The 14,006-nt window shown below is 43.6% G+C and overlaps 1 protein-coding gene across 2 annotated transcripts; it reads left to right on the top strand.

The window, feature by feature from the left end:
• The first annotated feature begins 471 nt into the window (after positions 1–471).
• Positions 472–13,139, top strand: LOC123723954 (Bardet-Biedl syndrome 4 protein). Of its 2 annotated transcripts, XM_045708707.1 has the most exons (14): positions 509–537; positions 3,326–3,420; positions 3,649–3,760; positions 4,092–4,164; positions 4,395–4,448; positions 4,609–4,736; positions 5,929–5,983; positions 6,094–6,162; positions 8,460–8,612; positions 8,855–9,026; positions 10,695–10,764; positions 11,185–11,323; positions 11,542–11,758; positions 12,056–13,139. In XM_045708707.1, the coding sequence occupies exons 1-14, from the start codon at positions 524–526 to the stop codon at positions 12,232–12,234; spliced, it is 1,530 nt and encodes a 509-aa protein (XP_045564663.1). In that variant the 5' UTR covers positions 509–523; the 3' UTR covers positions 12,235–13,139. The 2 variants fall into 2 exon arrangements, with proteins under 2 accessions (XP_045564664.1, XP_045564663.1); XM_045708708.1 differs by lacking the exons at positions 3,326–3,420; positions 3,649–3,760 and having other exon boundaries at positions 472–537.
• Positions 13,140–14,006: the final 867 nt, after the last annotated feature.

Genomic DNA, 14,006 nt, shown 5'->3' with positions numbered 1-14,006 from the left:
TTTATCATTGAAAATGCTATAAATATTTCTTAATTTAATTACATATCTTATTGATATTTCTACATTCCTTTCTTTTTACTTTTTTGGATTATTGTGTATTGTTTTGTATTGCTAGGTATTACTACACAAGCATTTCCCTGCACCTGCGATAACATCTGTGTACCCGACCAATAAACTTTGATTTGACATAGTTTAACATGAAATGGCCATTCACTGGCAGCATGACTCAACACATATACAGTAATGTCAGCTTCAGTAGTTCTGAGAGGTCAGAATGAAACCGTTTTTGCTGTACTTGATTTCTGACCACGTCATGGATTGTTCTATTAAATCTATTCTTAGCAGTGTGGGTCAACAAGGGCCTTAAATTAGAAAGTGTGGAGGGGTTTGTTTGGTATCGGGCCAATATGCCGTCTCCTCATCACCCCTGAATGTCTACTCTGCCTCTCCTCCTCAGCTCCGGAACTTCCCATTCTGGAGAGGAGGAACTGGCTCATCCACCTGCACTACATCCGCAAAGACTATGAGACCTGCAAGGTATGCTCCCCCCGCCACGCTGTCTCTCCCGGTGGTCCGGTCCCTGACTGTCATTCATTCCCGCTTGTTTAATGTGTATTGGTGTCACACTGACCTTTCTGTCAGCCTAGACAGCATGCAGATAATGAATGAAGGCATCAAGGGCTCCTTCCCCCTCACTTTGTCTTAGTGTCTTCTGCTGAGAAGATAGTGATGTAATCTTCTGTTTCAAGCTGTGTTCCGTCTGGAAATGTGAAAATGCTACTAGCGCATGCTATTTTTCTCCTATCCTGCCTGCGTAGTTAAATAAATACAATAATGAATGAATGAACCCACTACACAATCTCAGAAGTACAGTTTTGTAACAACAGCTGTTATAACACTTGTTGTGGGTGAAAATGGGAATGAACCAAGAATGTTGGTTTACTACAGGTAACTGCCAAAATAAAGGAAACACTTAAGTAAATGAGAGATACAAAGTATATTGAAATGGGTGATTCCACACAGGTGTGGTTCCTGAGTTAATTAAGCAATTAACATCCCATCATGCTTAGGGTCATGTATAAAATGTTTTGGCTACCATGGCTATGCCCCCATAGGATGGCAATGGCCCCATCCACAGGGCACGAGTGGTCACTGAATGGTTTGATGAGCATGAAAACTATGGAAACCATATACCATGGCCGTCTCAGTCACCAGATCTCAACCTAGTTGAACACTTACACTTATTGGAGATTCTGGAGCGGCGCCAGAGACAGCGTTTTCCACCACCATCAACAAAACACCAAATTATGGAATTTCTTGTGGAAGAATGGTGTCGCATCCCTCCAATAGAGTTTCAGACAATTCTAGAATCTATGCCAAGGTGCATTGAAGCTGTTCTGGCTCGTGGCGGCCTAACGCCCTATTAAATCAAATCACATTTTATTGGTCACTTACACATGGTTAGCAGATGTTAATGCAAGTGTAGCGAAATGCTTGTGCTTCTAGTTCCAACCGTGCAGTAATATCTAACAAGTAATCTAACAATTTCACAACAACTACCTTATACACAAGTGTAAAGGAATGAATACGAATATGTACATATAAATATATGGATGAGCGATGGCCGAACGGCATTGGCAAGATGCAGTAGATGGTATAGAGTACACTATATACATTTGAGATGAGTAGTGTAGGGTATGTAAACATTATTTAAAGTGGCATAGTTTAAAGTGACTAGTGATACATTTATTAAATCCAATGTTTAATTATTAAAGTGGCTAGAGATTGAGTCAATATGTTGGCAGCAGCCACTCAATGTTAGTGATGGCTGTTTAACGGTCTGATGGCCTTGAGATAGAAGCTGTTTTTCAGTCTCTCGGTCCCAGCTTTGATGCACCTGTACTGACCTCGCCTTCTGGATGATAGCGGGGTGAACAGGCAGTGGCTCGGGTGGTTGTTCTCCTTGATGATCTGTTTGGCCTTCCTGTGACATCGGGTGGTGTAGGTGTCCTGGAGGGCAGGTAGTTTTCCCCCGGTGATGCGTTGTGCAGACCTCACTACCCTCTGGAGAGCCTTACGGTTGTGGGCGGAGCAGTTGCCGTACCAGGCGGTGATACAGCCCGACAGGATGCTCTCGATTGTGCATCTGTAAAAGTTTGTGTGTTTTTGGTGACAAGCCAAATTTCTTCACCACGCTGTCTGTGTGGGTGGACCATTTCAGTTTGTCCGTGATGTTTACGCCGAGGAACTTAAAACTTTCCACCTTCTCCACTACTGTCCCGTCGATGTAGATAGGGGGCTGCTCCCTCTGCTGTTTCCTGAAGTCCACGATCATCTCCTTTGTTTTGCTCATGATTGAGTTGGAGGATTCCATGGCCACACAGTCATGGGTGAACAGGGAGTACAGGAGAGGGCTGAGAACGCACCCTTGTGGGGCCCCAGTGTTGAGGATCAGCGGGGTGGAGATGTTGTTTCCTACCCTCATCAACTGGGGGCGGCCCGTCAGAAAGTCCAGGACCCAGTTGCACAGGGCGGGGTCGAGACCCAGGGTCTCAAGCTTAATGACGAGTTTGGAGGGTACTATGGTGTTAAATGATGAGCTGGAATCGATGAACAGCATTCTTACATAGGTATTCCTCTTGTCCAGATGGGTTAGTGCAGTGTGATAGCAATTGCGTCGTCTGTGAACCTATTGGGTCGGTAAGCAAATTGGAGTGGGTCTAGGGTGTCGGGTAGGGTGGAGGTGATATGATCCTTGACTAGTCTCTCAAAGCACTTCATGATGACGGAAGTGAGTGCTACGGGGCGATAGTCGTTTAGCTCAGTTACCTTAGCTTTCTTGGGAACGGGAACAATGGTGGCCCTCTTGAAGCATGTGGGAACAGCAGACTGGGATAGGGATTGATTGAATATGTCCGTAAACACACCAGCCAGCTGGTCTGCGCATGCTCTGAGGACGCGGCTAGGGATACCGTCTGGGCCGGCAGCCTTGCGAGGGTTAACACGTTTAAATGTTTTACTCACGTTGGCTGCTGTGAAGGAGAGCCAGCAGGTTTTGGTAACTCAAAGCGACCAAAGACACTTTTAAAAGGTATTTTTTACATTATTTTGCCAGTTACCTGTATGTTTGTCTTAGTTGTCATAGGAATGCTTTATCTGTCAATCACAAAACTGAGTGTAGCCAATGTATTAGTCTTCCTTGCCAGACTCATGGCACTCCACCCCAGTGTGTTGGAGATAGCGGCTGTGGGAAGAGACTACCAACTTAGGAAATACTGTCCATATTCAGTTCTTTCAATATTCTTGTAACATCGGTTTGCTCTAGGAGCAGAGATCATGTTTGTTGTTTCCCAAAGGCAATGATCAAAGAGCAGCTACAGGAGACCCAGGGAATGTGTGAATATGCCATATACGTACAAGGTAATAAGCCATACTATATAACGTTCCACATCCCTCATGTGTTCATCACGTTCAAACTGTTTATCCCAACCACAACAGAGCTCTAGTCTATTCCAGTCAAAACCGAGCTTTAGATGTAACATTTCCTCCCCCAAAAAAGGCTTCTACCCCCTACTGCGCCTTAGATTTGAATGTGTCGGTTTAACGCCTTTTCATGCTAACGTAAAAGCCTCTCTTCTTGCAATGAAGCGCTAATCTTGCGCCTGGAGGGGCAGATCCAGCCATCCCTGGAGCTGTTCCAGAGTTGTGCCATCCTCAATCCCACCAGCCCCGACAACCTCAAACAAGTGGCCCGATCGCTGTGAGTAGAGTACCCCTGCCTCAGCCCTGAGCCTGCCTGGGGGAGACACTGTCGTTGATCAGATCACTCTACAGGCCCAGGCCAGGAACAGGTCATACAGAATATAATAATGATATAAGATTGTGTTAGTGCAGGGTTCCTTACAAGATCAAAGTAGTTTATATGGTATGAGGGATGGGAACTGTTCGGCATCCGCCTTGGTGATGCACGTCTACCATTTTGCAGCAGAATACCCACCGGGCATTAGCTGATTTAGGAGATGTTGAATTTAGGGTTACTCTGTGCGTGTACTTCCATTTATAGTTGTTTATGCATCTTTTTTTCCCTTCAGTTTTCTGCTGGGGAAACACAAGGCAGCCATTGAGGTTTATCATGAAGCTGGGAAGCTCAATGAGAAAGACTGGGTAAGAGAAAAGATTGTGGTTTCCTCTACTCAGTAGAGTTGCTTATCTTTGGCCTGTACCCATAACCATTGGCACCGTAAGATTTATCCATCAGCATTGCTCTTCCTGGATTTACGCACTGCTTCTCGGCTATAGGGTTTAAGAGTGGAACAATGAACTATATGCATAGTCAGCCGTTTGGATTTGTGTTGTAGCTCCATATAGCCACTCTGATATTTTTCTCACTCCAGGAGATCAACCATAATCTGGGTGTATGCTATTCCTTCATAAAAGACTTCCAAAATGTAAGTATGAGCTGGATATTGACATACTGTTCATAAGGAAGTAATTAGACTAAAGGGTTATTTTCTAATTCAAATTTCAATATGAAATGGCCTCTCAGCCAGTGTACAAGTATTTGACGGTGGATGATAGAGTAGAGATACTGTATCTGTTGTTTTCCAGTCTGAAGAGCAGTTGAATGCAGCCCTGCAGTTGAAAAAACACGACAGGACATTCATGACACTGGGAAAGGTCCACTTGTTGGCGGGAGACACGAACAAAGCCATCGAAGTGTACAAGAGTGCAGTGGAGTAAGTTTGGATGTAGAGATTGTTAAAACAAACTGTTCTAAAAGTTGGGAAACTTTGCACCACTTCTAATATGCCCTAGAAAATATCCTAAGTGACATTTGTTTTTTTAAAGAATTGTGAATAGGTGACATTTACAGAGAACATTCACTGTAATTAAGTTTTGTTTAAAAGAAGTTCATCCTCATGGAAGAAAATGTAGGTTTGTTGAAAGGTTGCTTTGTTATTAAAAACCCAAACGTGTAGGTTTTTAATACTAGAGGAACAACTTTCACTGAACTTACATTATTCAAAAAACTGGAAGCACTAAAGCCTTCATTAGGGAATTGTTTTTTAATAATAGAGCAATGATAATATGAGTTTTAGACAACCTTTTCACAGTAATGATTATGCAGCAGAAGGGTAATTTTCCCTACATAGCTATTAATGATGTTCATTTAAGATGGAATTAAAGAGGAGTAAAAAATCCCTAAAGACAAAGAAAACATGCTGTGCTTTGAACAGTGGGATCTGTTCCTGGTTGTAATCACACTAGTTTAACATTTTCCGCTCTAAAATTGTTAATTTCAATCATCTAAACAACTGAATCAGGCTCACTTATCTCTGACTGAAGGCCACCCATGGCCTTGTTCAGCGTACTGTACAAGTCCAAATCTGTTTCAATATCCTCACTAGCATATTACTTAGAACGAAGCAATACATTTACATGTGCATCCATACTAGCAAATGGTATTTTAGTATGAGTAAGTGTTATGTCAGTATGGATATTAGTATGGATATAGGACCAAAGCCCAAATATCCATTAAATAATCGTCCTATCCAGGGCAGCGGAGGAAATAAGGTAATGACAAAAGTCAGTGTATATATGGGGTCGCCTTGCCGTGTTCATTATTACTACTGCCTATTGGGTAAATTAATTAATCAAGTTGCCCAGCTACTCGGTTTGCTTTTAATTAGACTAACCACTGTGAGCCTTAATTCAACCTCACCCCTCCTCTCAAGGCTCCTTCTTTAAGTCTTTTCTTCCCCCCAGTCATAATTAATACTCTGCAATTATGCTGAAATGAACCCATTAAATAATCAGCAAATTCCAAGCTCCGTTCTTCTATTTGCATTAGGCTAAGTGTAGATAGACATTATTACGTGTAATTACATGCGTGAAGGTGATATTAGAGGTGTCTTTCCCTCCGTGTAGGTTCTCTCCAGAGAATGCAGAGTTGCTGACCACTCTGGGGCTCCTGTATCTGCAGGTGGGTCTGTAATCAACTCTATATATTATGTTGTGTCCCAAAAAAATGTAAATTAAGTTTTTCCAGAATGGTGATGTTTGTTCGCACTGATTGTTGATATTCTTTCACAGTTGGGAAAATACCAAAAAGCATTTGAACATCTCGGGAATGCACTTACTTATGACCCTAATAACTATAAGGTAAGTGGCCACCATTTTATGAGCTTGTTTCGTTTTTTATAAACCCCTGACACCAATGTACTGTATAACCGCAACATTGAATCTGATGTACTGTATGTGTATAATGTACTGTAGGGTTCCCCAACTGGCTGCCCAAATCGATTTTATTTCGCCGCCCAAGTTTTCGGAGTGAAACATTTTTTTCCCCAAAAAATTTATACATTATATTACTTTCTGTCAAAAGTTTGGACACACCTACTTATTCCAGGGTTTTTCTTTATTTTGACTATTTTCTACATTGTAGAATAATAGTGAAGACATCAACACTATGAAATAACACATATGGAATCAGGTAGTAACCAAAAAGTGTTAAATCAGAATATATTTGAGATTCTTCAAAGTAGCCACCTTTTGCCTTGATGACAGCTTTGCACACTTTTGGCATTCTCTCAACCAGCTTCATGAGGTGGCCACCTGGAATGCATTTCAATTAAAAGGTGTGCCTTGTTAAAAGTTAATTTGTGGAATTTCTTTCCTTCTTACTCCGTTTGGGCCAATCAGTTGACAAGGTAGGGGTGGTATACAGAAGATAGTCCTATTTGGTAAAAGACCAAGTCCATATTATGGCAAGAATAGCTCAAATGGTCAGTCAATCCGGAAAATTTCAAGAACTTTTACAAGTCGCAAAAGCCATCAAACGCAATGATGAAACTGGCTCCCATGAGGTCCGCCACAGGACCTCACGCTGCAGAGGATAAGTTCATTAGAGTTACCAGCCTCAGAAATTGCAGCCCAAATAAATGCTTCAGAGTTCAAGTTTTTTATTTTACCTTTATTTAACTAGGCAAGTCAGTTAAGAACAAATTCTTATTTTCAATGACGGCCTAGGAACAGTGGGCAGAACGACAGATTTGTACCTTGTCAGTTCGGGGATTTGAACTTGCAACCTTTCGGTTACTAGTCCAACGCTCTAACCACTAGGCTACGCTGCCGCCCCAATTAACAGAATCAGGCCTTCATGGTCGTGAATCAGGCCTTCATGGTCGGATTGCTGCAAAGAAACCACTACTAAAGGACACCAATAAGAAGAAGAGACTTGCTTGGGCCAAGAAACACGAGCAATGGACATTAGACCGGTGGAAATCTGTCTTTTGGTCTGCTGAGTCCAAATGTGAGATTTTTGGCCTTCCCTGTGGCTCAGTTGGTAGAGCATGGTGTTTGCAACGCCAGGGTTGTGGGTTCGATTCCCACGGGGGGCCAGCACAGAAAAAAAAATGTATGACATGTATGAAATTGTATGAAATGTATGCATTCACTACTGTAAGTCGCTCTGGATAAGAGCGTCTGCTAAATGACTAAAATGTAAATGTAAATTTTTGCTTCCAACTGCCGTGTCTTTGTGAGACACAGAGTAGGTGAACGGATGATCTCTGCATGTGTGGTTCCCACAAGAAGCATGGAGGAGGAGGTGTGATGTGTTGGGTGCTTTGCTGGTGACACTGTCAGTGATTTATTTACAATTCAAAGGCACACTTAACCAGCATGGCTACCATAGCATTCTGGAGCGATACGCCATCCCATCTGGTTTGCCCTTAGTGGGACTATCATTTGTTTTTCAACAGGACAATGACCCAACACACCTCCAGGCTGTGAAAGGGCTATTTGACCAAGAAAAAGTGTGATGGAGTGCTGCATCAGATGACCTGGCCTCCACAATCACCCGACCTCAACCCAATTGAGATGTGGGAACTCCTTCAAGACTGTTGGAAAAGCAATTAGGTGAAGCTTGGATGCCAAGAGTGAAAGGGTGGCTACGAAAATTTATTTTAATGATTCCATATGTGTTAAATTTATTTTACTAAATGAAATGTAAAAAAGAAAAACCCTTGAATGAGTAGGTGTGTCCAAACTTTTGACTGGTACCGTAGTTGGTGATCCCTGCAGCTGAATCTAGTTGGTGATCCCTGCAGCTGAATCTAGTTGGTGATCCCTGCAGCTGAATCTAGTTGGTGATCCCTGCAGCTGAATCTAGTTGGTGATCCCTGCAGCTGAATCTAGTTGGTGATCCCTGCAGCTGAATCTAGTTGGTGATCCCTGCAGCTGAATCTAGCTGGTGATCCCTGCAGCTGAATCTAGTTGGTGATCCCTGCAGCTGAATCTAGTTGGTGATCCCTGCAGCTGAATCTAGTTGGTGATCCCTGCAGCTGAATCTAGTTGGTGATCCCTGCAGCTGAATCTAGCTGGTGATCCCTGCAGCTGAATCTAGTTGGTGGTCCCTGATGTACAATATGTCAGTTATGTGTGTGTGTCCCTACTAGGCCATTCTGGCAGCAGGCAGTATGATGCAGACCCATGGGGACTTTGATGTGGCCATGAACAAGTACCGCGTGGCAGCGTGCATGGTCCCCGAGAGCCCCCCACTCTGGAACAACATCGGCATGTGCTTCTTTGGCAAGAAGAAATATGTAGCAGTGAGTATTCTCATATTTCATGTACTGTACATATAAAATGGTGTCAAGGACAGATGTATGTCATATGATAGATTAAATATGACAGATGTCATATCTTTCCATGGCATCAAAGGGGGCATAGTAAGACTACAGTACACTACAGTACTACAGTACCTCAAATGCCATTTTAAGGACAGTTGTTGTTTTGTTGTCTAGCCATGTTAAACCCCTCTCCTTTCCTGTGTCCTTTCTGTGTGAACCAGGCCATCAGCTGTCTGAAGCGGGCCCACTACCTGTCTCCGTTTGACTGGAAGGTGCTGTACAACCTGGGCCTTGTGCACCTCACCATGCAGCAGTATGCCTCTGCCTTCCACTTTCTCAGCGCTGCCACCAACCTGCAGCCCCGCCTGGGAGAACTCTACATGCTACTAGCAGGTAACACTAGTCTACATGCTACTAACAGGTAACACTAGCCTGGCCTGGGAGAACTCTACATGCTACTAGCAGGTAACACTAGTCTACATGCTACTAACAGGTAACACTAGCCTGGCCTGGGAGAACTCTAAGAGCAGGTAACCTGTCTACATGCTACTAACAGGTAACACTAGCCTGGCCTGGGAGAACTCTACATGCTACTAGGGTAACACTAGTTACAGCTATAACAGGTAACACTAGCCTGGCCTGGGAGAACTCTACATGCTACTAGCAGGTAACACTAGTCTACATGCTACTAGCAGGTAACACTAGCCTGGCCCGGGAGAACTCTACATGCTACTAGCAGGTAACACTAGTCTACATGCTACTAGCAGGTAACACTAGCCTGGCCTGGGAGAACGCTACATGCTACTAGCAGGTAACACTAGCCTGGCCTGGGAGAACGCTACATGCTACTAGCAGGTAACACTAGCCTGGCCTGGGAGAACTCTACATGCTACTAGCAGGAACACTAGTCTACATGCTACTAGCAGGTTACACTAGCCTGGCCTGGGAGAACTCTACATGCTACTAGCAGGTAACACTAGCCTGGCCTGGGAGAACTCTACATGCTACTAGCAGGTAACACTAGCCTGGCCTGGGAGAACTCTACATGCTACTAGCAGGTAACACTAGCCTGGCCTGGGAGAACTCTACATGCTACTAGCAGGTAACACTAGTCTACATGCTACTAGCAGGTAACACTAGCCTGGCCTGGGAGAACTCTACATGCTACTAGCAGGTAACACTAGGGCGGGGTCTACATGCTACTAGCAGGTAACACTAGCCTGGCCTGGGAGAACTCTACATGCTACTAGCAGGTAACACTAGTCTACATGCTACTAGCAGGTAACACTAGCCTGGCCTGGGAGAACTCTACATGCTACTAACAGGTAACACTAGCCTGGCCTGGGAGAACTCTACATGCTACTAGCAGGTAACACTAGTCTACATGCTACTAACAGGTAACACTAGCCTGGCCTGGGAGAACTCTACATGCTACTAGCAGGTAACACTAGTCTACATGCTACTAACAGGTAACACTAGCCTGGCCTGGGAGAACTCTACATGCTACTAACAGGTAACACTAGCCTGGCCTGGGAGAACTCTACATGCTACTAGCAGGTAACACTAGTCTACATGCTACTAACAGGTAACACTAGCCTGGCCTGGGAGAACTCTACATGCTACTAGCAGGTAACACTAGTCTACATGCTACTAACAGGTAACACTAGCCTGGCCTGGGAGAACTCTACATGCTACTAGCAGGTAACACTAGCCTGGCCTGGGAGAACTCTACATGCTACAAGCAGGTAATGCTAGCCTGGCCCGGCCTGCTCCCATCTGGATTGGCTTTATGTGCCACTTTCCCCAGATACAGATCCAGCCTAGTCCTTTAAGTCCAAGACCAGGCTAAATCTGTGCCTAGGGCATTATGAGTACTATGTAACGTGCAACCTTAAATACTTTGTTCAAGGTTCCACATTGCATTCCCTTATATTTACCCTGGAATAGTGTTCATGTAATGGGATCTGTTTTATAATGTGTTTATGGATGTTTACAGGTTTCTATAGTTTTATAGGTTTAGTTGTTGTAGTTACCACTGAACTGACTACTCTCCTCTTTCAGTTGCACTGACCAATCTGGAGGATGTGGACAATGCCAGGAGATCCTATGAACAAGCTGTGGCTTTAGACCAGTAAGTTCCTCCCAATTGAACTTCCATACAGTTTGAACTTCCGTCCTGAGTCAATCCACGAAGTTCAAGTTGTGTTGAATGTAATTCATTTAAAATGAGACTCAGAGATACAACATTTCCACGAGCAGCACCGCAGGCCGAGGGGGAGGAGCGGAATCTGTGGAATGGTATCAAACACATGGTTTCCAGGTGTTTAATGCCATTCCATTTGCGCCGTTCTGGACATTATTATGTGCCATCCTCCCCTCAGCAGCCTCCTGTGATCAGAGTACCTCACGCTTTAATGCTCTTAGTTGTTGCAGACATCAACCCAATATTCCTGTTTACTTCGTACATCGCTGACTCTACCTTTGATTACTGATCTACCTATCTATGACTTATCAAGTCCATCTGTTTTGACTGGCTCCTTGTTCCTCCCAGGTCCAACCCTCTGGTCAACCTGAACTTTGCCATTCTGCTGTACAACCACGGGGACAAGAAGGGAGCCCTGCAACAGTACCAGGAGATGGAAAGGAAAGTCAACATACTGAAGGACAGCAACACTGAGTTTGACCCTGAGGTACAATACAGTAGCTTCCTCTCTATACTCTGTCTGACATGGCACACAGTGTTGGTCAAACACAGGAGGTTGGTGGCACCTTAATCGGGGAGAACGGGCTTGTGGTAATGACTGGAGTGGAATAAGTGGAATGGTATGAAATACATGGTTTGATGCCATTCCATTTTCTCTGTTTCCGGCCATTAATATGTTTCCGGCCATTAATTTTGTTTCCTTAGCTAATGGACATGGCTCAGAAGATGGCCGCTGCCTTGCAGGTGGGAGAGAGCCTGGAGTGGACCAAGCCGGTCAAAGACCCCAAGTCTAAGCAGCGCTCGGCTGGGGCCCCCAGTAAAACCCCTGGCAGCTCCCAGCAGCCCCTAGGCACCAACCAGGCCCTGGAGCAGGCCATGTCCTCCGCCGCAGGCTACAACAAGAGCATCACACTCCCTACAGGTAACACATCACACCATCCTTATATTTTTTTATGCATTTTCCGTGATAGTTGGGTAAACGCTCGCTTAACATAAAGTGTTTACCCTCCACTACACTACTGGTAATTAACTAGGGTATATGGATGAGATAGAGACGTGTCAAGTTAACATAATAATATGATCTTGTCAGTAGACTGTTACCTTGACTCACATCTCACTCTGAGAGCTCCTTGAAGTGGAACACCAATACAAAATTAACTCTTTACAGAACACTGCGTATACTTCGTTACATTTTCAATTTCTAATACCTGTCTCTCAGGAGTGTCCCCCCACAGCCAGCCCACGCCCCCCTCCCTGGCCTTGGAGGAGGAGCCTGATGTGGAGACCACCCCCACCCGAGCCCCTCAGCCAGAGGAGTCAGACCCCTCCACCACCCTGCCCCCTCTGGCAGCCAAACCCAAAGTCAAGAAGAGCAAGTTGAAGCAAGAGCTGAACTAGACTGGAGTCCCCTATCTAGTCCACAGGCTGGTAGTGTATCATCACTCCAAGAATGTCACTCAGCCTATCTAGTCCACAGGCTGGTAGTGTATCATCACTCCCAGAATGTCACTCGGTCTCTATCCGTTTTGGTTTTCATCAAGAATAGTTAGTCGAAGGCCACGAGGCGTTCACTAGCTTTTTGATTTTGCTTGTTACAAAGTGCTTTATGTTGCTCTTTTTTAATGGTCTTACCAACCAAGGTGAGCCAGCCGAGTGACAGAGGTGTCATAATGAGTTGACTTCCTGATCATCAAAGGCCTTTGACATGATCTCTTTTCAGTACGTTTCAGATACTTCCTCAGTTCAACTTTCTCTATCGGGCATATGATTTTTTACTTATTCTTGGTCAGTGGCAGGTCTGGATTGTTGTTTATAATGACACTAAATATACATTCCTACATTTGAAGTAACCTCTAAGATATGACAATCATGAATGAGATGAGAGAAATAAAGATTTTAGTGTTTTATACCTAATATGATATGGATTTATCAAGGGCCTTTTTTTAAACTATTGTTGAATTTTAAGATGTTCTAGAAATTGTGATGTTTGTCTTGACAGAATAGATGTGTATTTATTGTTGCAAAATCCAAAGTGTCATGGAGGTGATTGATAGTGTTCTGCTCTTTATTTTAGTCACAGTAGTGTTAGGCTAAATGCGACACGGTTGGTTGGGTAAACCATGCTAGCGTGATGCGTAGCCTTGTCTGAGACTAAAGACTTGACTTAGCTCCCCAAGCTAAGGCCTAGACTTTAGCTCAGCGGCTAACAGTTGTGGCACGCAGAAGACTCATTTGTGTAAGTGTGTGTGAACATGCATGTGATATACAGGTAACTGACAAAATAAACAATACATCAAATCAAATGTTATTTGTCACATGCGCCGAATACAACAGGTGTAAACCTTACCGTGAACAAGCCCTACCAACAATGCAGTTCAATAAATAGTTAATAAAATATTTACTAAATAAACTAGTTTTTAAAAAATCGAATCAAAAAGTAACACAAGAAATGTACATAACAATAACGAGGCTCTATACAGGGGTTACCGGTGTCATGAGAATGTTCAATCCCAATGATAATAACTAACAATCAATAAGCTTTGACTAATCCCCAAGGTTTGTAAAACACTGGGTTAATAATAATTAGGCAAAGACTCAGCTTATGCAAAAGGTCCGTACAGTTTATTCAGAGAACGTTCTGAAGTCCATAATACAGAGACATTCATTTTATAACTTGCTTCTTCCTTACGCACATACATACACATGAACAGTAGGTATCCTACGCACATACATACACACGAACAGTAGGTATCCTACGCACATACATACACACGAACAGTAGGTATCCTACGCACATACATACACACAAACAGTAGGTGAGTTGTATCCCTCCCCAGAGTTCTCCCCACTGTTTATCACTACCCAGTGCTGTCCGTTCCATTCCCCCGAGATTAGAGGAACCTTGAGAAGTACTCCCTGTCCTATCATAGGTTTCTCAGAGTTCTAGCCAGGTCGAGCCAAACACAGTCTTAATTGTTCTCAGTATTCTCTTAGGCACACACATACACATTTCTCTTCCTCACAGGTCTCTACTAAGCCTTATGGGACTTACATTTAGTACTTTAATTATTCATTATACATGCTACATAAACTAATAATCACTAATAGTTAAGTTTCAGGGTAGAATTATTTAATCATTACATTTAAACATATAAATCCCTTATCAACCG

Source organism: Salmo salar, chromosome ssa26 (assembly GCF_905237065.1).
Source record: "Salmo salar chromosome ssa26, Ssal_v3.1, whole genome shotgun sequence".
NCBI lineage: Eukaryota > Metazoa > Chordata > Actinopteri > Salmoniformes > Salmonidae > Salmo > Salmo salar.
This window is presented reverse-complemented; position numbering and strand designations above follow the sequence as displayed.

Coding starts and splice junctions, on each gene's coding strand:
- LOC123723954 (XM_045708707.1), top strand. Junction 9,027..10,694: donor ACTCTACATGCTACTAGCAG/GTAACACTAGTC, acceptor CTCCTCTTTCAG/TTGCACTGACCAATCTGGAG. Junction 11,324..11,541: donor ACACTGAGTTTGACCCTGAG/GTACAATACAGT, acceptor TTGTTTCCTTAG/CTAATGGACATGGCTCAGAA.